Genomic DNA, 26,798 nt, shown 5'->3' with positions numbered 1-26,798 from the left:
GCCTACACTTCCCTAGGCTAGTGTTACTGATACAACCAAAGATAGAAATCCAGCTCACTATAAATATCAAACAACTTTCTTGTTAATTTTTTATCTGGAGAAGCACGGAAACTGGAAGGAGGGACAAAATGTGTGGCAGAGCAAATTTAGCCCCGCCCACTTTTATGTTGACTCCGCCCGTTCTTATTAATTTTTCATGTGCCCCCACACAGTATAATCCTCCTACATTCACCCGTACATTATATGTCCCCACATTGTAATGTTCCACAGTATTAAGTCCCTCTCCTGGTGCCCCAGTTTAAACTTGAAACTAGGGCAGTTGGAGGGGGGACATTATAAATGGGGGTAGTTGGAGGGGGACAATAAATTAATGGCAGATGAAGTGGGACATTAAACGGGGGGCAGCTAGAGGGGGACATTAAACTGTAGGTGTAGCTGGAGGGGGACATTAAACTGGAGGCAACTAGAGGCAGACAGGTCCCCCTCCAGATATTCCTACGGTTTAATGCTCCCCTCCAGTTGTCCCCAGATAATGTCCTCCGCAGTTTAAGTGCCCCTTTCATCTGCCCCATTTCATGTCCCCTCCTCCATCTCTGCCCCAGTATAATGACAAACACACACAGACAAACACACACACACACACACACACACACTCTCTCTCTCTGCATCCTGCATCTCACATCCCCCCTCACTTCTAAGTACCTTACACGCATTTCTTCATTTCTTCACTGCACGGGACACTGACACGCCCACCTAGTCATGTGACCGTGTGATGTCACACAATGTCCTTGAACTATAGTGAAGCGTTCTTCCGATCACAGCCTTTTATCTGTTATAAGAGCAGGCAGTGATCGGAGGAATGATTGTTCAGGAAAACATTAAAGGGATGTAGCGGGACATGCAGGGAGCTGCACAGGACAGGGGTAGGAAAGCGTGAATATTCTGCCAAATGTGGGATGGTTGGGAGATATGCAGTTGTGTACTACATAAACCTGCAGTCACACGACCATTCAGGGTCTTTGTCTCCCATTCCACTTAAAATATTCTCTCTCCGTCGATTTCAAGGCAGAAACTCCATTATAGTCTATTAAGTTTTTTTTAAGGCAGATAGGGTTTCCGTTTTTCTCAATGTATCTTCTGTGAGCAGTGACGTCAGTCAGGGGTCAGGATTCCTAGCCAGCAGATACAATCACTATAAGGCAGACTGTATGTGCTTGTCAGGTATCAGAGGTCAGGTGTCAGTCAGGTATCAGAAGTTAGGGACTGCAAAACACCACTTTTTTTTCTGCCAAACTGCAACGTTTATGCTGTGTGATCCTTGGCCAAGAGAAATGTTTCAGTCTAAAAGCAGCAACATATTTAATTAAAGTGCATTACATATTGGTCCAGAATCACATACTCTAGGAAATTAGATTAATTTCTTTGAAAAGTTATTGACCATTTAAGCACGTACAGTAGTGTGGGTGTTACTGCTCGGTGATTTGTTTAATTTTCCCTTGACAGGGTACAATACACAACATGACCACTAGGTGGTCACTCACAGAATCAAATAGCATAGACATTTCATGTAAGAATATTGCAAAATCATATTTGGAGAAACCTGGCTCCCATGTCTGACACTGTGATCTGTAGTACGGGGGGCACCACTAGGTACAGTTCTTGCCCCATTTCTCTTCACACTGTACACTGCTGACTTTAGACACAACTCATCCAGCTGTTACTTACAGAAGTACTCCGATGACTCTGCTATAGTAGGCCTTATCACTGATGGCGACGATAGGGAATACAGAGACTTAAACTGGGATTTTATTGAATGGTGCCAGCGGAACCAGCTCAGGATTAATGCTGGGAAGACCAAGGAGATGGTGGTGGACTTTAGTAAATGGAGAAGTGCCCCGACCCCAGTGGAGATCCAAGGAACATGTATTGAGATAGTCAGGACCTTTAAGTACCTGGGTGTGCTCCTCAATAATAAACTAGACTGGGCTGATCACCTGGAGGCGCTGCACAGAAAGGGTCACAGCAGACTCTACCTGCTCAGGAGGCTGAGGGCCTTCGGAGTCCAGGGGCCACTTCTTCAACTCTGTGGTTGCTTCAGCCATCTTTTTTGGTGTGGCCTGCTGGGGGAGCAGTATATCAACCAGGGACAGAAATAGACTTGACAGGCTGATCAGAAGGGCCAGCTCTGTCCTGGGGAATCCCCTGGAAACCAGTACAGGTGGTGGGTGACAGAAGGATACTGTCTGTGGTGAACTCCATACGTGAGAACAAATCCCACCCCATGTATGGGACCCTGATGGCACTTGGCAGCACTGTAAGTGACCGTCTGCTTCACCCCAAGTGTGAGAAGGAGCGCTATCGCAGGTCCTTCCTTCCAACCGTGACCAGGCTGTATAATCTACATCAGACCAAGCGAAGATCACTCAGTACAGAAAACTAATGATTATGATTATGAAGTCTTCCTTCTTTCTCTTCCGTTCCTTAGCTGCTATGGATTCCTAGTATATCTTCTCTTCTCAGCAAATGTGTGTCTACGTCTGTAATATATTACTGTGTATTATCGTGTATTACTATGCTGCTGTAACATGCTGAAATTTCCCCACTGTGGGACTATTAAAGGATTATTTTATCTTATCTTATCTTATATACATGTGGAAACGTAAGAGGGCACATCTATAGGTAACCTTACCTCTCTAATTCTGGGTTGCCAGATATGTGATGTATCAATTGGTAGACTCCCATTGCCATAAATTTCATCTAAGAAAAAATATGAAATCATTATTAGTAGTAGTACATGACATACAGTATAATAATTTATAAACTATTTGTAATGCAGCTTACACTAGGTTCAAACTATTGTTGCCTCTTCCATTGAGGGACCCCAACAATGGAGAGGCAGCCATTAAAACAGTGGTAATGCACAGATTATAATGAGGTTTGTCGAGTATCCATTACTATAAGCCTGAAACCGGCGAAGGGAAAAGTCCTTTGTGAAGACCTTTTTCCTTCATCAATTTTCAGGCAGACACTGCAACAGTCTCCATCAGAGTCTCTGATGTACATATGAACCTAGCCTTACAGTCGCTAACACAACAGAGCTGTTTCATTCTGAAGCATAAAGATATGTTCAATATGTGCAAATTTGTTTCAGAAACTGTTTCATATATCCTATAGATCTAAATAGGTTTGTTAAAAACCAATGTACAGTTGCAATCATTATTTAACAAATCATTCGACCCCCATAGCAAATTAGATTTATTAGCCAAATTTACAAACTTAGCTCACAGAGAAAACATCAATTCCAATAGAAAAATAAATAAAACAAATAACTTTTAACACTCTCCAAAAGCCAAATAACGCTGCTTCCATAATGAGCCCTGCCATGTTCTATTCAGCAGATTATGATATGGGGCTATTTTGCTTTTGGAGGGAAGATTTTGCTGGAATAGTTTTCAGGTGCCATGTCGCAATTGCAGAGCACCTAAATTACTAGCAGAATGGATAAAAACGACCCCATTTTGGAACCTACACCCCTCAAGGAATTTCTCAAGGGGTATGGTGAGCATTTTGACCTTAAAGCTATATTACAGATTATAATAGAACTTGGATGCAAAAATGAAAAATTACTTTTTTTCCAATACACTGTCCATTTAGCACCATATATTTAATTTTTACAAAGGAATAAAGAAGAAGAAAAACAGTAGTTTGTTACACAATTTCTTCTGAACACAAACGGTGGGGTTCAGAATGGAAAGAGCGCTATTTGGTTTTTTGGAGGGTAGATTTTGCTGTAAAAGTTTTCAGGTGCCTTGTATCATTTGCAGAGCCCCTAGAGTACCAGTGCAGTGGAAGCCCCTCAAAATTAACCCCATTTTATAAACTACAGTCAAGGAATTGTTTAATATAATTTTCAGCCTCAGAGTGCTTGGCAAAAATTTTATTTTTTAACCCCTTCCCGACATCTACTACAGCGGATGCCGAGTGCTTAAAACGTTTTATACAATAGACACCCAGCGCTAATGCCCACAGTTGGTGCCCGCCCCGATCGCAGGCATTACCCCCTCCGGCACCTTGGTCAAAGCTGATGATGTAGCCGATCGCAATTGGGAGCTGGCTGATGAAGAGCCCTCATCATCATCGAGAGAAGAGGGTGGCAGCTTGCGAATGAGGCAGCAATGGAACCAGCAAGTCAGTAGCATGGCTGGGAGTCAGCAGGGTGGCAGCAGTGGAAAGTTGGGAGCCAAAAGTGCCCTGGATAGACCACCCGCTTTGCAGGAGCTTACCTGACCAGAAAGCAGTGGTGCAGGGGTTCACGGAGACAGTGGCAGTAGCAATCAGTCAATTGTTTGGGGATAAAATCACCTACTCGGCGGTGTGGCAGTTAAACCGCCAGGAAAGTTGAACATGGCCATGTGTGGAATCTGTGGGCAGAAGGTGAAACATGAGCAGGGTGCCAATGTTGGCACCACAGCCCTGCGTCACATATGCAGCATCACCATAAAGTGGCCTGGGAGAAGTGTGGCTCCAATATGGTGGTCCAGCCTGCGGAAGCAACCGCTGCATCACCCAGTGGCATGCACCCCATTTCAGGCAGTCCACCACCTCAGCTGAAGGAGGCTGTATGTCCTTCCTATCATCTGCTGGTCTTGATGCAGTCCCTCCCTCTTCAAATAGTGGACTCTGCTCCTTTCAGAGAACTTATGGCTTGTGCCGAGCTGAGGTGGAGAATCCCAAGCTGTCATTTGTTTGCCAAAAAGGCAATACCAGCGCTGCACAAATATGTAGAACAGAAGGTGGGCCAGTCCTTGAGCTTGTCGGTGTCTGCCAAAGTGCATAGCAGTGCCAACGTGTGGAGCTGAAACTACGGTCAAGGACAATATATGTCCTTTATGACACACTTGGTGAATATACTGTAGTTTATCTGTTTTTTAACACAAATTAATTTGGATCAAAACGTTTCTGAAAATTCAGCAAACCGGACCAACCGAATTTTTGAAAAACTTGCTCATCTCTAGTCGTGTACATTATTGCGGCCATTTATTAGTGAGAACGAAACATTTAGGCCGGGGCCCCACAGGCCAGAAATGCTGTGATTTGCCTGCACGGAAATGCCACAGGAAAAATCACGGCATTTTACAGTAACAGCGTTTTGCAGTATTCTTGCGAATCCTATGCCCACTTTGTGGTAAAAACCATACCATGGACATGCTGCGATTTCCAAAACCAGCATGGTTTTGGAAATCGCAGCATATCAATTATATCTACGGAAACAACGGCAGCTTCTGCATAGATATAGTTGTAACAGAAAGTTCACAGAGGAAAACTCAGCAAACTTTATGTTTAAAGCGCTGTGGGAAGATGTGGCAATATGTTGCCTCTGTGGTTTTTTCCCGCAGTGCTTTATAGCTGCAGCTAGTCCTGTGGGACCTTAGCCTTACAGAGCAAATGACTCCTCAGCTTACTGTGTGCCTTTTATGGCACTTCACCCACTTGCTCACTCCTTCTATGGAGAAGAGTCTACATAGACCTTGATAGAGATAAGTCATCTGACCTGTAGTCCATCTGCAGATGGAAAGGGCAATGATTTTTACAGTAAAACTTGCATTAGTCAAAGGAAGGGGTGCAAGGAAACAGCCTGATAAGAGAATTTTCTCTGGTAAGATATATTACAAAGTTTTTACAATTCTCTGTGTAGCGTAAAACCCAGTAGAGGAGACCGGAAAGTGAGATTAAAGATGACACTAAAATTAGAAAAAAGTTCTCCAGCATGCCTAATAAAATATAACTTTTACTTCAAATATTTAAAAACAAACACACATATGGATCCAACATGATAAAAAAAGAAAAACAGGAGCTTACGCGTTTCGGGACAGAAAATGTAATCCCTTATTCATAGCTTCAAGCCACAGTCGAAAGACATGACCGTTCCGCTTCTCCGGGCAGGTACCTTGACCTCTAATGGCAGTTCTAGGCCAAACCGCCAGCGGGAATAGGCATTTCCTCCTCTACCTTTCGTTGCTGTCACTTGGTTAAAGATGTAGGTCGCCGGCCCCAAACACCCGGTAGCAGAACAGCAGCAGGGGATTCGGAGACTCCAGCCATAGTCCCAGAAGTGGAAAGTACCGCATAAGCAGGGACTTCCTCTGGTTCTTCCTCAGCTTCTACATCATCCTACCATACCCAATCGTTGGGGTTCTGGCTGATACCAGGTACTGGTGGGGAACACAACATGTTGCGCAGCAGGAATTTGGAGTTCTGCTCCACAGGGGATATTATCTCTTCTCCACACAGGAGCCACTCTGGAACTTTCCAGGAACAGTCTTATATAGAAGCTGGTGGATGGTGCTGGCTACACATAGGACAGCTAGCTAGCTGGACTCACCCAAGATGACAGCACCCAGGAGGCTCCGCTGATGTGGTTGCTACCGAGTGGTTGGTTTTGAACTGGAGGGAGCAGCATGACTGGCGTGATTACGATGTAGGCCTTTCCTGTCTAAGCGCTGGTTTGGCGGGCTGACGGTTAACCTCTGAGCAGCTGTAGCCTTTTTAAATGATGCAAGTTCTATTGAGGCTGGCTTTTTCCCTTGCGGGCTGGATTCACGTGCACAGGCGATGTCGCAGCAAGAAATACACAGTCCCAAAATGGCTGACAGGTTCTCTGGCTTGCAAGATGAAGGCAATAAAGTTTAGCAAACAATTGCAATTGAGCGCTGCCTTTGCAATAAATCCAGGTAGGCTAGAAACAGAGCAATTCAGCACAAATAAACAGAATCCACAGTATAAATCCACAGGGCAAAGTCTCTATCACATCTAATAACGGTTTTTCAGCTCACCAGTTGCTGAGATGATTTTTCTAGGATCTTTCTCCTCTTGGTTCTGTATATGATGGTAAGGACATGGGAGTCTCAACCTGCCGACTATGCCAAAAAATTGCAGCGTACAACCCAGTAGAGGAGACTGGGAAGTGAGAGTAAAGATGACACTGACTGGCAGGGTGCCATCTGCTAGGCCGGGGACGGTCCACTCCCACCCCAATCCCTCTATATACATAATGCCACAAAAAATTATTGCATTTTTTTCTAGTTGTAGAAAAATTGTGTCTTGTACCTATGCATCCCTAAGTAATAATCTAAGTAATGTTTTTATTATATTAGTATTGCCCTTTAGGGTTTTCATATGCCCTTGTGCTGTGTGCGGAGTGACCTGCATTTATATATATATATATATATATATATATATATATATATATATATATATTACTTTGCAGTGAGCACCTGTTCCCACTGGGATGTGCAGTCTTAACCATTTTTGGTGTGTAAGTGATAATCTATGTATAATTCCATTGTGCATTCTCAGAAATAACATTGTGAGAAAATTAAATAAACATTTTTTTTGAAAAACAATCTTCACCTTCAGGGGGGCATTTCCACTTTTCCAAGGATAGTATAGCTCGAGCAGGCACCAAGAATGCAAATGCACTTGCTTGAAAAAGAGGTAGCCTGGAATAAGCACAATATATTATTTAATAAAGTACGTTATTTATTCCTTCATTTGTTTATATAAAGCTATCTGAATTGTGATTAATTAACAAAAAAATTTAGATTTTCTACCTTGTGTGAATAGTGTTCTAGTGGACATCAAATTTTTGTGATCCGTGGAGGTCCCAATAGTTGAACCCCCACCATTCAGCAAGTTATAATGAAATGGTGCAACTTTAAAGCATAAAGAGGAGAGACTTATATAACCTAATCTATATAGCCTTAAAGGGATCCTATCATTCAAACTCATTTTTTCCTCACTAACACGTCGGAATAGCCTTAAGAAAGGCTATTCTTCTCCTACCTTTCGATGTCTTCTACGCGCCGCTGTTCGCTTGCAATCCCGGCTTTTGTCGATATGCAATGAGGTCTCTCGCAGCACTGGGAGCGGGCCACAGCGCTCAAACAGCATTGGGAGCGTCCCCAATGCTGTGATAGAACTCTCTCCAGCACCACCTCCATCTTCTTCTGCAACAGCCTCTTCTTTCGTCTTCTTCTGGCGCGCAGGGGGGGTCAAAATTCAATGCATGCGCAAGTTGGCTCTGCCAGAGCTGACCTCACATGCAGGCGGCCGTTTTTTTGTTATATGGAGTACAGAGCGTGCAGCGCCTGCTCACGTAAGCGACCACGAAAAAATGGCCGCACGCATGTGAAGTCGGCTCTGGCAGACTTGTGCATGCGTTGAATTTTGACAACCCCCCACCGTGCATGCCGGAGGAAGATGAAAGAAGAGGCTGTTGCTGAAGAAGATGGAGGTGGCACTGGAGAGAGTTCTCTCGCAGCATTAGCGATGCCCCCAGTGCTGCAAGAGAACTCATTTGCATACCAACAAAAACTGGGATTTCAAGCGAACAGCAGCGCGGAGAAGACATCGAAAGGTAGGAGAAGAATAGCCTTTCTTAAGGCTATTCCGATGTGTTAGTTTGAAAAAAATTAGTTTGATTGTTAGGATCCCTTTAAAGAGGACCTTTCACATCCTCTGGCTTCCGCTGTTTTATATACTGCTGGAAAGCCGACAGCGCATTGAATTCTGCACACTGTCAGCTTTGGTGGTATGTGCCTGGGTGCCAGAGATATCAGAGCCATTAGTTTTGCAAGCCTATCATCACAGGGCTTCTATTATGTTCTGCCATAGACAGCTTATAATAGAGGATGATGGATTTTACAATATACTATATATGTAATATACATATTTATTAGTATTGCAGTTTATTGTATGAGTTACCAGACCAAGGGTTGAACCTAGCCTGTGGCGCTTTCTCAAAAAAGATACCCACCTTGCTACCTTTGGTTGCTTGATTGGGCCCTGTAATTAGGACCCCCCCTAAATTGGCAGATCAAAAAAAAACCTTTTGTCTTGCCCCCACATAGTATAACATCCCATTTTTTTGGACCCTGCATGATATACAACCCCCTTTTTTTAGACCACCATATGATATATAACCCCTTTTTTTCTAGTCAACACAATACCTCCTTTTTCATGCTGCCCATATTGTATATGACTAGAGATGAGCGAACAGTGAAATATTCGAGATTCGATATTAGTTTCGAATAGCCCCTCAATATTTGACTATTCAAATGAATGTCGAACCCCATTATAGTCTATGGGAAAAAATGCTTCGTTTCAGGGGAAACCACACTTCAACTCAGGAGAGTCACCAAGTCCACTATGACACCCTAGGAAATGATGCCAACACCCTGGAATAAAACTGGGACAGCTGGGGAAGTATGCCTGGGGGCATCTAACATGCCCAAGTACCTGTATTACGCCACTATCTCATCGGGATCCCTGTCAGCTTGCAATATGCGGGAGCTGACTTTTTCCCATAGGAATACATTGACCAGCGTTGATTGGCCGAATGCCATACAGAGTACAGCATTCGGCCAATCAACGCTGGTTCTGCCGGAGGAGGCGGAGTCTAAGATCGGTCCACAGCAGTCTCCATTGTGGTCCAATCTCAGATGTAGCAGTGTTGAGCACACCACACAGTAGGATGTGCCAAAAAAATTCTCAGTGTTTTATTCAGTATTCAAGTAGAGTTAAAGTAGTGAAATGTTTTTCGGTACAGTGAAGTACCTTCATCAGACTCTACATACAAAAAAGAAAAGAAAATACATACAGTGAAGTGCACATAATTTACACAATATATACAAAATATACAAAAAATATATACAAAGAATATATATATGTGACAGGTAGAAACAGACTGCAGCCGTGATGTAAAATCATCCAGCACCTGTGGAGTTAAAGCTCTAGCAAGAGACACAGGAAGTGGTCACTGACACAGCAGGGTGTGCTGGGAGGGAGACAGTGATCCAGGGGAGTAATAGGAAAAGGGAAGAGAGACACCATGTTGGTCCTGAAGCAAAGCTAGAAACTCTGGACTGTAGAACAGAACAGTGAGAACAGAAGGGAGTTTAGCTGAGCAGCTGAAGGCCAGAACTGATTGAGACATCCATCTTTCCCAGTGATAAGTACAACTGCCAGTATACAGTGATATCTGTTATGAAAGACTCATGTACTGTATGTGATAGCTGTGGAGACTGTGTGAAGAGAAGAGAAGTAAAACCTTAACAACAACTGCTGTCTGGGATTATCCCTTCATCTAAGCTCTCTAATATCCAAGAACTCATATACACTATGTCCTACCTCGCCCCGCTGTGAGACGGACATACGACATTGGTGGCCCGTACGGGGATATTTAGAGACAAGATCAGACTGCCAGCGGTGGGATTCTGGGTAAAGACTGCCACAACAATTAAAGACACAGTATCAAACAGACAGCTATGGATGTTGAGACACGGCTTAACCGCATCAGTACGTTGCTCCTTCAATTGACTTATGAGGAACTGGGTGCTGTAGCTGCACATGTGAAGGTGTCAGAAGAACAGGTTTCTAAGACATGCAACCACAGACAGCTCTTAACAGCCATCAACAAGCAGATGGATGAGCTAGGGGATAGTGAGGAGGATGATGTCTTGTGCACATTCCTTAATGATTTAATGAAGTTCATCACCAGCTTGAGACCGGGGAGTAAAGAGGCAGTGCGAGACACTGAGAGGGAGAAATCCCTCCCACAGACTGAGCTGCAGGAATTAAAAGAGCAATTGGTAGCATTGAAGAGAGCTGTGCAAGAATCGACCAAAACCCCTGAACAAGCAGCAGAACCCAGCAGAACTTGTAGCCCACCCAGGTTAGGGAAGTCAAGACAACAGACCTCTCTAGCATCACAAATCACCATCAGGAAAGATTTCAAGATCCTGGGACAGATTGGAGAACGTGAACAAAAAGAGAAACTGTCTTACACAAACCTGATGCACCAGATAGAGGCAGGATTGCAGAAAGGCTATCTGCCGGAAGAAATTATCGAGGCAGTGGTAAAAGCTATCAGCCCAGGACTGAATCTGCGGAACATGCTAGAAATGAAAAGTCACTTGACCTTACCACAACTGAAAATGATCTTAAAAGGGCACTACAAAGAAGAAAACACCTCAGAGCTGTTCCATAGACTCATCAACATCTCTCAAGATACCAAGGAATCTCCTCAAAGTTTCTTGTTCAGAGCCATAGAACTCAAAGACAAGCTGTTGTTTGCATCCAGCGAAGTAGATGCAGAGGAAAGGTTTGATGCAGGACTAGTACAGAAGAAGTTTTTGAGATCTTTAGGAACCGGGTTAATAAGTAAAGACATAAACTTGCAAATGAAGCAGTACCTGGAAGATCCTAACATTCCAGATGAAACCCTAATTGAGAAAATAAACGAGGCAGCTAGCTTGGAGTCTGAGAGTGAACAAAAATTAAAGAAGGGCTCTATAACTAAAATGACCAAGCTGGGCCAGCTGAAAATGAATATGTCTAGTGATCAGCCGGAAGTCAGGCGAGAAGATTCTCCTACACATCCACTTGCTGTGCACACCAAATCATCTTTGACAGAGAGAACAGCTGACACTAAGTGGGAGAAAGCATTTGGGGAACTCCGAGCTGAATTAGCGGAAGTGAAAAAGTTGATTCGCGCTAAACCAGAGCCAAGACCAGTCAGATCTGGAGGGGGTTTTCAGAACAGAAGACAACCTACTTGTGAAGCATGTCGAGTGTCAAATCGAAGTGCTGCCTGTGTCCATTGTTGGGGGTGTGGTGAAGAAGGGCATTATGCCAGTGGATGTCCAAAGTCATGACCCTAGAGTTTAAAAGACAAAAGGTTGCTGGTGCGGGGCGGCTGGTAACCTCTAAGCAGATGAAGTCCCAAACACAAACACCACCCCTCCCCAGAACAGCTTCAGATATACAGAAGTTGTATCAGTCTTATCCCCAGGTGTGTGATCGTCTTCAACAGTTACAGCAAGGCAGACAGGGGCATCAACCACTCGGCGATCAGTGTGATAGTCTGATCAAGCATCCCCAGGACCAAGGACAGTTCTCAGGTAGTGAAGACAGACTCATTAGCCTAATTGGTGAGAAGTGCTTGATTCAATGTAAGCTAAATGGACTCCTAGTGAAAGCGTTGTGGGACACAGGAGCTCAAGCCAGCATTATAAATGAAGATTGGAGAAGGAGTCATTTGCCGCAAACTTGTCTTCATCCAGTTGCAGAACTCATGGATCCAGTAGAACTCTGTGGTCAAGCGGTGAACCAAACTGAAATTCCTTTTCTAGGTTGGGTGGAAGTGACGTTTCAGCTGAAAGCTAAGAGGAACAATGCTATTGAGTTACTCGTACCCTTTCTAGTCACAAGTGATCCAAACGTGGCTGAAGAACCAATCCTTGGGTACAATGTGATCAATGAGGTCATTCAGTGAACTAATTCCTTCTCACCGTTAATCGATGCCATAGCCACCTCGTTTACCATATCTAGCAGGGAAGCGGAGAAGGTGGTCAGCAGGATAAAGGAAGCACAGAACCCAGTGAGGCTGAAGGAAGTCAAACTCGGCTCGCATCCAACCATCATTCCTGCGAATAGAACGGTGAGAGTGAAGTGTGGTGTACGAATGGAACCAGGAAGAAAACCACAAGAGAGACTGTTCGTACCGAAAGACTCTTCAGATCTTCCTGAGGGCATTATCCAAGGTGAGACCATATTGACTATACCTACTGGTGGATTTGCTCGGGTGGCTGTGTTAGTGAGCAATGCGACAAAGCATGAAGTGAGGCTGAACCCCAAGACTGTGTTAGGCCATCTGGAAACCATTAAGACTGTGTATCCTGCCAATGTGAGACCAGCGCAGTTCTCTTCCATGAATTCGGTGGTACAACCCAGTAACAATGGTTGTCCAGTCGAAAGACCTGTACAGACTACACCAGAACTGTGGGATCCCCCAGTACCTCTGGAACAGCTGACTGCTGAAGAACTGCCGGTAGTGAAACAGATGCTGAGGGAAGAATGCCATGCATTCTCTAAAGATGACTCTGACATAGGCTGTATACCCTCATTGAACCTGAAGATCAATTTGAAAGACACTACCCCAGTAACTAAAAGTTATATGTCTGTACCTAAACCATTACACCAAGAAGTGAAAGAATACCTGCAGGATCTAATCAAAAGGGGATGGATCCAAAAGTCTAAAATCATCCTATTCCTCCCCGATCGTATGTGTTAGGAAGAAAGATGGTACATTGAGACTCTGTTGTGACTACAGGGAACTGAATAGGAAGTCAATCCCTGACCGGCACCCAATCCCTAAAATTCAAGACATGCTGGATAACTTGTCAGGTAGTACCTGGTTCTCTGTCCTTGACCAAGGGAAGGCCTATCACCAAGGTTTTGTGGAAGAGTCCAGCCGACATTTAACAGCCTTCATCACACCATGGGGACTGTACGAGTGGATCCGTATACCGTTTGGACTTAGTTCTGCTCCTGCAGAATTCCAGAGAAGTATGGAAACATGTTTAGAAGGATTAAGAGATGACATTTGCCAGCCTTACTTAGACGATACGGTGGTACACAGCAAGAACTTTGCTGAACATGTCGAACATGTGAGATCAGTACTCCAACGTTGCCAGCAACATGGAGTAAAGTTGACACCAAAGAAGTGTGAACTGTTCAAGAGACAGGTTCGATTTCTGGGAAAAATCGTGTCTGGAGATGGTTATACCATGGACCCAGCAGAGATCGCTCCAGTAATGTCATTGAAAGACAAGCCTCCATCTACAGTGGGGGAGTTGAGGAAGATCTTGGGATTCCTCTCCTACTACAGAACATATATCAAGAACTTTTCCCGGATTGCAGCTCCACTATATGCCCTCTTGGGCGTGCCAATCAGCTCACCCACATCAGTAAATAGGAAAAAGACCAGAGGCGGGTCACAGCCAAAGGGAAGAAACACTGTTTCTGCGCAGCAACCAATCAATTGGACTGCAGGACACCAGGAAGTACTAGAAGAACTAGTGAATTATCTTGTGAAACCGCCCATCATGGGATATCCAGATTTTAACCACCCTTTCGTCCTTCACTGTGATGCTTCTCAGGTGGGGCTTGGAGCTGCCCTGTATCAACGACAGAATGGCAAGCTAAGAGTCATCGGCTATGGTTCCAGAACACTGACAGCCGAAGAAAAACTATCATCTACATTCTGGGAAACTCGAGTTCCTTGCAATGAAGTGGACTATCTGTGAACGATTTAGGGATTATCTGTATTACAGTCAAGAGTTTGAGGTCTACACTGATAATAATCCTTTGACCTATGTCCTCACGACAGCAAAACTGAACGCGACTGGTCAGAGGTGGGTAGCAGAACTGGCTGACTTCAACTTTAGTATTAAGTACAGGCCAGGAAGATGCAATGCTGACGCAGATGGATTGTCTAGGATGCCGTTAGAGCCTGAAGGATTTATGCAAGCTTGCTCAGAGGAAATCTGCCTGGGAACCATTAGGAGCACCACTCAGGCGATAGAAATCCAGAAGCAGGAATATACACCACTGTGGTGTCCATTGACAGTAGCAAGCGCTATGGAAGTGAGGGAACAAGATTATACCTCCATGTCCCTCCAACAACTGTCAAAAGAATCTATCAGGAAAGCGCAACAAGAAGATGAAACAATTGGAAGAGTCCTCCAGTATATGGACCAGAACAGGGTTCCAGGGAGACGAGAGAGGGAGTCGGAATCACCAGAAGTAACTACTTTACTGAGAGAATGGTCAAAGCTATACTTCAGCTCAGACGGTATCTTATACCGTCAGAGAGGACTAAACCAACAGTTAGTGTTACCCAGAGTATACCACAGATTGGCTTTCAAAGAACTCCATGAGGAGATGGGACACCTGGGGGTAGAAAGAACAGTGAACCTAATTCGTGAACGGTTCTTCTGGCCCTATATGCAAAGAGATATCGAAAGTTTTGTGACCAGAAAATGTGGGTGTTTGAAAGACAAACATCCTAACAAGGCAACCAGAGCGCCCATGGGCCACATCCAAACTACTTACCCGTTTGAAATGGTTTCAATAGACTTCCTACACCTGGAGCAGTGCAAGGGCGGATATGAATACATCCTAGTGGTAATGGACCATTTTACTCGATTTGCTCAAGCGTATGCCACTACTAATAAATCAGGCAGGACAGCAGCAGAAAAGATCTTCAATGATTTTGCTCTGAAGTTTGGATTTCCTACCAAGCTACATCATGACCAAGGAAGAGAGTTTGAGAACCAACTCTTTGCCAAGTTAGGGAAATACTGTAGAATCCAAAGATCGCACACTACGCCCTATCACCCAGAAGGAAATGGACAAGTAGAACGCTTCAATAGGACATTACTGTCAATGTTGAGGACTCTGACAACTGCTGAGAAAAGAGATTGGAAGAATTCCTTAACAAAAATGGTACATGCCTATAACTGCACCAAGAGTGGAGCAACAGGTTACTCGTCATTCTTCCTTTTGTTTGGTCGATCCCCAAGGCTACCCATTGATATTATGTTCGATACTCCAGTTTCAGAAACATACAAGACGTATCCTGAGTATGTCCGGGTATGGAAGGAACGTATGAATGAAGCATACAACATAGCATCAAAAGTGAATGCGGAAGAGCAGAAAAAGAGCAAAGAATACTATGACAGAAGATGTCATGGAGCAGAATTGACACCGGGAAGTCGTGTGTTAGTCAGAAACCTACGAGAGAAAGGGGGTCCAGGAAAACTTCGATCATATTGGGAAGAGAAGGTTTATGTGGTTGTAAGGAGAAAATCTGATGACAGCCCTGTTTATGAAGTAAGAACAGAAATAGGAGATAATAAAACAAGAATATTGCACCGAAATCTACTCCTACCATGTGATTACCTGCCACCACAGCAAGCCATTCAGGAGGTTGATAAACGTCGATCAAAACCTCTAAGACAACGATGTAGGAAGGAAGTTATTGATGGAAGTGATGACAGTGGGAGTTCAGATGAGGAAAATCAAACCCTCGTATTCCGTATACCGAACAGACGCGGAACCAACATTCCTCAACAAAGTGAGTTATGTCCTGAGGCTCCTGAGTTTGTACCTCGAAATACACCCAATAATTGTATGGTCTCAGATGATCAGTCACCAGTTACTGAAGAAACGGTTGAAGAGGTAAGAGCAGAGGAACCCCTAGAAGATGCAGAAATAAGTTGTCCAATGGAAGAGCGAGGACCTACAGATGCAGTTCCAAACACATCAGAGAATGAACTAACAAGCGACATGGAAACAGAGACCATTGGAGCTGCTAGGACTGAATCATCAAGAGAACTACCCAGCAGGAAAGTATCAAGTAGAGAAGTAAGAAAACCGGTGATCCTGACGTATGACACTCTAGGAGAACCAAGAGAAGTACCAAGAACTGTCCAGTTCAGACAGGTGTGGACACCTAAGGATCAGGTAAACCAACCAGAGTGGTATCTACCAACAATCTACTTTACTGAGGACTTTAACTGTGATGAATAGACTAGTTTGGTTATCTTGAATAGAGTCAACCTACGTTGAGGATAGTTATTCAGAGCTGGTTGAAGACGGAGGAAGAGCTCCAGCTGAAGAATGAAAAAAAGGTTATTGTTAATGTTATGTTTAGTCAGGTTATGGTTATCATTGATGTGTTAATGTTAAGGGAAGTACTATGGACACTGTCTCACACCTCTTCACTAAGGACAGTAGAAGGGACAATGGAGACATCCACCAGTTAGATACTGGGATCCTGGATGTGGGAGACGTCCTACAATCGGGAAAAATGGGTGTTGACCTTTGAGTAAGGACAGTTCCAATTGGGTCCAAATTAACCATACGTAGGCCATATTTTTGGGCCAATGTCAGGGACGACATGAAATTAGCGGGGGAGAGTGTGACAGGTAGAAACAGACTGCAGCCGTGATGTAAAATCATCCAGCACCTGTGGAGTTAAAGCTCTAGCAAGAGACACAGGAAGTGGTCACTGACACAGCAGGGTGTGCTGGGAGGGAGACAGTGATCCAGGGGAGTAATAGGAAAAGGGAAGAGAGACACCATGTTGGTCCTGAAGCAAAGCTAGAAACTCTGGACTGTAGAACAGAACAGTGAGAACAGAAGGGAGTTTAGCTGAGCAGCTGAAGGCCAGAACTGATTGAGACATCCATCTTTCCCAGTGATAAGTACAACTGCCAGTATACAGTGATATCTGTTATGAAAGACTCATGTACTGTATGTGATAGCTGTGAAGACTGTGTGAAGAGAAGAGAAGTAAAACCTTAACAACAACTGCTGTCTGGGATTGTCCCTTCATCTAAGCTCTCTAATATCCAAGAACTCATATACACTATGTCCTACCTCGCCCCGCTGTGAGACGGACATACGACATATATAAGGCCTAGTTGTATGGAGGCCGGTAGTACGATAGTGAATTTCCCCGAGCACAGTTCCAATGACAAAAGATAGAAGCATGAAGATGATCAGAGAACTCATATGACAGGTTCTGAGGTGAATACAATAAACATTTTTAAAGATGGTGTCGTTGTCTAGTTCTTGTATAGGATGCTAGCCAGGAAATCTGATGTCTAGTTGAGGTATAAATCAATGCAGGAACATGAGAGACATGAGGTACAGAAATAACAGAAATAACAAGTATATCATATAGATAGTACCTTTGTATAGATGTAGCACAATGTGCACCGTATAACAAAAATGCGATAGTGTAGCCACATTCCAAGGGTATTACAGCCACTAGAACGTTACTTGAAACAGCCAATGTTGATCATGGTATCACTGAATTAGTACTTGATTTACTACATATCATCCTTGAAGAAAATTTCTTCATGTTCCAGGACAAATACTATGTACAGGGCCGGGGTACAGCCATGGGGTCTAACATGGCCCCACCGTACGCTAACGCGTACATGGCATATTTCGAAGAGAGGTTCATATACAACCACAGCCACTTCAGAGACTTTTCTCTGGTGTGGAAAAGATATATCGACGATATATTTTGTATCTGGACTGGACCATCATCTACATTACATGAGTTCACACAGTATCTGAATAGCGTCTGGCCGGAACTTCAATTCACGGTTAACTTTGACACCAAGTCAATCAATTATCTTGACACACAGGTCACCCTCTGTGATGATGGTACTCTACAATCTGACATCTATGTTAAAACAACGGATCGCAACAGCCTCCTCCATTACTCCAGCTGCCACCCACCAGCCATAAAACGAGCCCTCCCCAAATCACAATTACTAAGGGTTAAACGTATCGTAGATGATCCCCTGATCAGGGACACACGATACTCTGAAATGTTGAACAAATTCACCCAACGGGGCTATCCCACTAAACTTCTCCACAAAACACTACAGGAAACAAGAGCCCCTATTAGAAACAAGTCTCCCAGTCAAGTTAGCAACAGGATTCCGTTTATTCACAAATTCCACCCATTTTCTTATAAAGTACATAATATCATCAGGAGACATTGGTCATTACTCGGTCGGGCTTACCCAAACATCAATGAGTTCACACAACCGTTCTTACTATGTTTCAAATGCCCATGTAACCTCAGAGACAGACTCATTAAGGCGGACATAGGCTCAGATACCAAAATTCCACGGCAGACATTCCTCAGTACACCTAGGAGAGGCACGTTCCCATGTCTCCACTGTTACCAGTGCTCTAATGTACTCAAGGGTGATAGGATATACCATCCACAGAGTGGCCAAACAATCCCGGTGAAAGATTTCTTCACCTGCGACTCCAACTTTGTCATTTATCTAATAAAATGTCTGTGCGGTCTCGCATACGTTGGGGAGACCACCCAACGTGTGCGAGACCGCATTAAACAACATAAGTCCAATATTAGGTGTAAAAACCTATTACTTCCAATCCCAGCTCATTTTGATGCCATGAAACATAATATTTCACAGTTACGATTCCAGGTGTTGGAGCATATTGAGGTCCCTAGAAGGGGTGGTAACCGTATCTCCATACTCAAAAGAAGGGAAGCCTTCTGGATTCACAAGTTACAGACACTAGAACCCCGGGGCCTCAACCATGATTATGACTTCAATGCGTTTATTTGAACTGTAATCATATACTGTCTGGATCACAATATTCTCATTTATTGTATCATATTGTTCTTGTTCCATTTATACAGGCCCGTTAACACCCCGCTGAAATCCACCCTCCAGGGTCCGCTACCTCAAAAAGTATCCTTTTTGGCTTTTTTCATTGGCATATTCCGGTCCTAGTGGAAATTTTTCTTTCATTTATTCTTTCATTTTTTACATTTATATTTTTTTATTTCTTATAATTTTTTATATTTATTTCTTTCATTTTTTATTCTTTATCATTATTTTTATTATTTTTATTTTTTATTTTTTACTTTTTATTTTTTATTCTTTACTCTTTTGCTTATTATTGTTTGTCGATTCTCTATTTTTCTTCCTTGGTTGTTGTCATTGTTCTTTTCTTCCCCTTTCTAATTACTCTCTACTATCCTTGTTTGGTTTCACTTTATCTCCTTTTTTTCCCTGTCCCATTATAAGTAGTTGGGCACAATTGTAGATTTGCTGTTTCATCTATTGATACATCGTCCACTCACCACTAGGAGATGCACCCTATTCACTTGTCTAACAGCTCCTCCGGAGCACGGGCACATCTGGTCCTTGGTCTATTACGGAGCTCCGCGCATGCGCCATGAAGACGGCATACACAGATCCATACAGCTACACTGTGGGCATGCGCGGCCTCTCGATCTGGCGGCCACGTCATTCAACCCCACTACGCGTGCGCCGCTAGTCTCCTCCTATTGGCCGCACGGCCAATTTATACCTCAGTACCGGCACTCGCTGTACGCGCCCTTTTCAACAGCGCTACAGCTTTTTCCTCTGGTGCCGCGTCTTCACCACCAATTTGATTAACTCCAGCGGACCCTGCGGGCATACGTGCGGAGGTAAGTCCCCTAGGCAACGAGCTGTATATTATGCTGACTATTACTAATAAGAATGGCTGTCCCCTAGACAACGAGCTGTGTATTATACTAGCCACTATACATATACACTCACCGGCCACTTTATTAGGTACACCTGTCCAACTGCTCGTTAACACTTAATTTCTAATCAGCCAATCACATGGCGGCAACTCGGTGCATTTAGGCATGTAGACATGGTCAAGACAATCTCCTGCAGTTCAAACCGAGCATCAGTATGGGGAAGAAAGGTGATTTGAGTGCCTTTGAACGTGGCATGGTTGTTGGTGCCAGAAGGGCTGGTCTGAGTATTTCAGAAACTGCTGATCTACTGGGATTTTCACGCACAACCATCTCTAGGGTTTACAGAGAATGGTCCGAAAAAGAAAAAACATCCAGTGAGCGGCAGTTCTGTGGGCGGAAATGTGTTGTTGATGCCAGAGGTCAGAGGAGAATGGCCAGACTGGTTCGAGCTGATAGAAAGGCAACAGTGACTCAAATAGCCACCCGTTACAACCAAGGTAGCCAGAAGAGCATCTCTGAACGCACAGTACGTCGAACTTTGAGGCAGATGGGCTACAGCAGCAGAAGACCACACCGGGTGCCACTCCTTTCAGCTAAGAACAGGAAACTGAGGCTACAATTTGCACAAGCTCATCGAAATTGGACAATTGAAGATTGGAAAAACGTTGCCTGGTCTGATGAGTCTCGATTTCTGCTGCGACATTCGGATGGTAGGGTCAGAATTTGGCGTCAACAACATGAAAGCATGGATCCATCCTGCCTTGTATCAACGGTTCAGGCTGGTGGTGGTGGTGTCATGGTGTGGGGAATATTTTCTTGGCACTCTTTGGGCCCCTTGGTACCAATTGAGTATCGTTGCAATGCCAAAGCCTACCTGAGTATTGTTGCTGACCATGTCCATCCCTTTATGATCACAATGTACCCAACATCTGATGGCTACTTTCAGCAGGATAATGCACCATGTCATAAAGCTGGAATCATCTCAGACTGGTTTCTTGAACATGACAATGAGTTCACTGTACTCCAATGGCCTCCACAGTCACCAGATCTCAATCCAATAGAGCATCTTTGGGATGTGGTGGAACGGGAGATTCGCATCATGGATGTGCAGCCGACAAATCTGCGGCAACTGTGTGATGCCATCATGTCAATATGGACCAAAATCTCTGAGGAATGCTTCCAGCACCTTGTTGAATCTATGCCACGAAGAATTGAGGCAGTTCTGAAGGCAAAAGGGGGTCCAACCCGTTACTAGCATGGTGTACCTAATAAAGTGGCCGGTGAGTGTATATGTATATGACAATGGATGTTAAGAAACAACACCAGTGGCTTACTGGGGACTCTGTATGTCCGGTAGCCTATTTTTTCATCCATTAGGAGGCATCACTGATATGTGGTATACCACTGGCATGTGAAAAACTAGGCATGGTTAGCAGTTTGTTTCCTTTATGCTTTACTGATACTGTATATTTACCAACAGAATCCAGTGGCTACACTATCGCATTTTTGTTATACGGTGCACATTGTGCTACATCTATACAAAGGTACTATCTATATGATATACTTGTTATTTCTGTTATTTCTGTACCTCATGTCTCTCATGTTCCTGCATTGATTTATACCTCAACTAGACATCAGATTTCCTGGCTAGCATCCTATACAAGAACTAGACAACGACACCATCTTTAAAAATGTTTATTGTATTCACCTCAGAACCTGTCATATGAGTTCTCTGATCATCTTCATGCTTCTATCTTTTGTCATTGGAACTGTGCTCGGGAAAAAAACAAAATCGTACTACCGGCCTCCATACAACTAGGCCTTATATATATATTCTTTGTATATATTTTTTGTATATTTTGTATATATTGTGTAAATTATGTGCACTTCACTGTATGTATTTTCTTTTCTTTTTTGTATGTAGAGTCTGATGAAGGTACTTCACTGTACCGAAAAACGTTGCACTACTTTAACTCTACTTGAATACTGAATAAAACACTGAGAATTTTTTTGGCACATCCTACTGTGTGACATTCCATTATTGATGACAAGCAGGGTTGGGACCCTACGTCCACACTAAACCGCATCTCCTACTGCAACCCTCTTACCAGTGTTGAGCACACAGCTCTGCTACACCTGAGATGTAGCAGAGCTGGCCTTGCGCTGAGCTCTGCTACACCCGAGATGTAGCAGAGCTTGCCGTGCACTGAGCTCTGCTACACCAGAAATGTAGCAGAGCTGAGTGTGTGCTGAGCCCTGCTACACCAGAGATATAGCAGAGCTGAGTGCCGGAGGAGGCGAAGTCTAAGATCGGTCCACAGTCCGATCTCAGATGTAGCAGTGTTGAGCGCACAGCTCTGCTACACCTGAGATGTAGCAGAGCTGGCCGTGCGTTGAGCTCTATTACACCCAAGATGTAGCAGAGCTGAGTGTGCGCTGAGCTCTGCTAACCAGAGATGTAGCAGACCTGAGTGTGCACTGAGCTCTGTTACACCCGAGATGTAGCAGAGCTGAGTGTGCGCTGAGCTGTGCTACACCAGAGATGTAGCAGAGCTGAGTGTGCGCTGAGCTCTGCTACACCCGAGATGTAGCAGAGCTGGCCATGCTACATCTCTGGTGTAGCAGAACTCAGCGCACAGTCAGCTCTGCTACATCTCTGGTGTAGCAGAGCTCAGCGCACACTCAGCACTGCTACATCTTGGGTGTAGCAGAGCTCAGCGCATACTCAGCTCTGCTACATCTCTGGTGTAGCAAAGCTCAGCGCACACTCAGCTCTGCTACATCTCTGGTGTAGCAAAGCTCAGCGCACACTCACCTCTGCTACATCTCAGGTGTAGTAGAGCTCAGCGCACGGCCAGCTCTGCTACATCTGAGATTGGACCACAATGGAGACTGCTGTGGACCGATCTTAGACTCTGCCTCCTCCGGCAGAACCAGCACTGATTGGCCGAGTACTGTACTCTGTATGGCATTCGGCAATCAACATTGGTCAATGCATTCCTATGGGAAAAAGTCAGTTATAGTAGTTCTCTCTGCCGAATTTAAGTGGATTCTGTGGCTGTCTCCACATGCAAGTGTGAATCTAGCCTTAGTTTGAGCATTGCTAATAGAAACTATACAGCCTATATCTATTAAAAGGAAGTTTAATAGATTAATAAAGTATATTACCAAAAAATGTTCACCCCACCCCCCTCCTTGACACAATAGCAAAAAAAAAAAAAAAAGAAATTTGAGTTATACTTTAGGGTCCATTCACACGGAGTAACGTGTCGTGTGATGTGGCACGTATACAGCGTGTGAGACTTTGCGCGCTGTATACGCTCCCATTGATTTCAATGGGAGTGAGGATCGTATACGCAGCGTTATTTTGCGGCTGCAAAATCACGGCTGCAAAATAACGTGTCGTATATGATCCTCACTCCCATTGAAATCAATGGGAGCGTATACGGTGCGCAAAGTCTCACACGCCGTATACGTGCCACATCACGCAGCACGTTACTCCGTGTGAATGGACCCTAAAGCTTTCAATTAGGTGAGCTGAATGGGTTTGACATCACAAGTGGGTTTAAGTCTAGTAGGATACTGTGACATTGCCTGTAAGTTTTAGGAAGATAACTGTCTGCTGGGATATCATATGGGATTTTCAGTCAGATTATCACACTGCACTAAATTATCAGTAACAGGTTAAAGTTTAATTCATTTACAGAAATCAAGTAATTCATCACTTTTTATCATAAATGGTAATACATTTGTGAAATAGATTCCTAATGCAAATGTCCTTTAGGCAACAATATTTTAACATTTACTGCACCGTGATTTCAACTTTCTTTAGTTTTATTGGTTTCAGAGGCAATCTACCGATAAGTTGGCTGAAAGATTCAAAACAAAACTTCTGTCTTTGGCTACAATTAACAAACAATTAGCATATTAAATGTATTAAATGCAAACAGAGACAATTACTGCTTGCGGTGTCCTCTGAATGATTTTTTTTTTCAGCAGCTCCTCCAGGGAGGAGCTGCTGAAGCTGAAGTACACAGCTGTTCTACATGCGGCCAGACCTGCCATTCCCCATGATGCTAGGAGGAAATAAAGAAGAGGCTGAAGAACTGGAACACTCCGGAAGAATAGGAGAAGATACCTACACCCATGCTACCCTCCATCATTATGGGCAATGCGACATCTATTGCGAATAAGATGGATGAACTTGCGGTGATGACCAGGCATCATCAGGAGTTTCATGGGTGCAGTATGATGCTGTTCACAGAGTCTTAGCTTTCAGAAGCCACCCCGGACACCATTGTTTCCTTGGATGTTTTCAAACTACTTCATGCAGATAGAATGCATGACAGCGGTAGGAGGGAAGGTGGAGGGCTTACGATATTTGTGAATGAAAGATAGTGTATCATGTGGCACGTTGTCGCTAAGGAAAAATCGTGCTGTAAGGATATTGAACTATTAGCTGTGAGCATGAAAGATTGTTACCTACCAAGGAACTATCACATGTTATTGTGTTAGCTGCATATGTCCCCCCCTCTGCAAAAGCTGATTCTGCCTGTAATGTACTACATGCTGTGGTGAGCCAGTTGCAATCATTACAACCCCACACAAGAGACAACAAAAGACTGGACTTGATTTTTACCAATGTAAGGGAGGTATATAGCTTTATTAGCAAGGTAGATTGGGTCACAACCTTGTGCATCTGCGATCGGTATACAAGCCACTCGTATGTAGAGAGCCAGTTGTTACTCGTACAGTGAGGATCTGGTCAGAAGAGTATGTGGGAGCTCTGAGGGATTGTTTTGATACAAATGCATAGGAAGTGTTGCAAGTTTCCCATCTGAATGATATTGAGTGGCTTAAACATTGCATAATAGACTACATTAATTTCTGTATAGGAAATTTGTTTGAAATTTGAAAAAAAAATCGCAATTTTCAAAATCTGAAATGCTCTGCTTTTCAAATATATAGTCATACCACACAAATACATTAATACATATTGTATACCATATCTCTGCTTTATATTGACATCATCTTTTAATTGTCCTTTAATGTATTTTGGACATTAGAAAGCTTACAAGTGTAATAGCGATTTTCCAGATTTATAAGAAAATTCTAAATTATAAAGGCCCATTAATCAGCCCATTTTCAAAACTGCACACTTCAAATAATGCAAAACAGCATTTGGGAAGTTTGTTAACCCTTTAAGCATGTCACAGAAATTAACACAATATGGAGGTGAAATGTAAACATTTCATTTTTTTTCAATAACACATTTATTTAGCCCTGAAATTAAAACATTCACAAAGGTTTAAAGGAGAAAATGCATCTGACAGTTTGTTGTGCAATTTGTTGTGTACATGGTGGGGCTTAGAATGGAAAGAGCGCTATTTGGCTTTTGGAAGGCAGATTTCACTAGATTAGATTTTGGGTGCCATGTGGCATTAGCAGAGTCCCTAGAGTACGAATACAATGGTACTTCAAAAGTAACCCCATTTTGGAAACTACACCCCTCACAGAACATATCAAGGGATGTAATGAGTAGTTTGACCCTACAGCTTTTTCACAGATTTTATTAACATTGGGGTATGAAAATGAATCATCACCATATTCTGAGAGGCGTAACATTTTTATTTTTTGGTTGAAAGAATTGGTTGATGGCTTATTTTTTTGCAGGACAACCTGTGCATTGTATTGGGGTACATGTGACTTTTTGATCACTTATTATAGCATATTTTTGTAAGGTTAGATGGTTAAAAATCATTACTTTCAAGGTTTTTTTTCAGGTTTTTTTTCCTGCATTCACCATATTGCTTCAGTTTTACTGTACGTGTTGTTACAGATACGTTGATACTAAATATGTATTGTTTTTATTAATATTTAGTTTTTTTTATATAATTCATTTTATATAAGTAATAGGAATTTTGGGGTTTTTATAACTGTATAAATTTTTTTACACACTTTATTTACTTTTTAACATTTTCTTTTACGTTTTTTTATTTGTCTGTGAGGACACTAGAACCAGTTATCAGAGAGGATCACTGGTTCTATACTATAGCCTTGCAATAGAGCGTATTGCAGGACCCAGCAGATGCAGATGCTGGCTTCCTCATTACCCTGCTGGATCAACCAGGTTTTGGACATCCTTGCAGCCTGGGGTCACTGGTCAGACCCCAGGCTGCAGAAAATACTTATAGGCACCCTCCAATATCGCCGCGGGGGGTGCCTACAGGGATATTAAACGTCACTGAATCACTTGGATGTGGCGGTGATATCTCACCGCCGCACCCAAGGGGCTAAAACCTCTGATCGGAGCTCAGCTCCGACCGGAGGTCACAGAGCGGGATGTTAGCTATCAGATATAGCTAACACCCGCTCCTGATGGCACTTGTGGGAACATCTACCGGCAGGCAGCATCTAATATCAAGGAAAGTTTGTTACTTCGACAAACTTTCCCTGACATGGCTGTTACATGATCGGGATCCGAATCTATTGCTATTAGCGCTGTGTCCGCAGAGCTCCTGACCCTTGGGGAGATCCGATTCCCATTTTAGCAGGGTCAGTTTATAAATGTTAGTGCAGCACAGAGCTCAAGCCGCAGAGACATTTACATACCATCAGCAGTCGCAAAGAGGTTAATGATCCTCCAAAGACCTCCTACTCCACTCTGCCTTCATCCGCTCCTTGCATAACCATGTCCAAGATTTCTCCCGTGCATCCCCCATACTCTGGAACTCCTTACCAAGACACAAGACTGACCCGCTCAATCACAAGCTTCAAGAAGGCCCTGAAGACTCACCTATTCAGGAAGGCCTATAACCTCCAATAACACTACTGCCACCACACCACCATCTGAACAGTC

At 43.6% G+C, this 26,798-nt stretch overlaps 1 protein-coding gene across 1 annotated transcript in view; it reads right to left on the bottom strand.

Moving 5' to 3' along the window:
• SLC23A1 (solute carrier family 23 member 1) overlaps positions 1-26,798 on the bottom strand; it is a 171,555-nt gene that overhangs the window by 133,590 nt on the left and 11,167 nt on the right. The window contains exons 4-5 of the mRNA XM_075274875.1: positions 7,411-7,499; positions 2,690-2,757 (exon numbers count right to left, since the gene is read on the bottom strand). Coding sequence (XP_075130976.1) covers positions 2,690-2,757; positions 7,411-7,499 — 157 coding nt within the window. The remainder of the gene's footprint in view (positions 1-2,689; positions 2,758-7,410; positions 7,500-26,798) is intronic.

The sequence above is a fragment of the Leptodactylus fuscus genome, chromosome 5 (assembly GCF_031893055.1).
Source record: "Leptodactylus fuscus isolate aLepFus1 chromosome 5, aLepFus1.hap2, whole genome shotgun sequence".
Taxonomy (NCBI): Eukaryota; Metazoa; Chordata; class Amphibia; order Anura; family Leptodactylidae; genus Leptodactylus; species Leptodactylus fuscus.
This window is presented reverse-complemented; position numbering and strand designations above follow the sequence as displayed.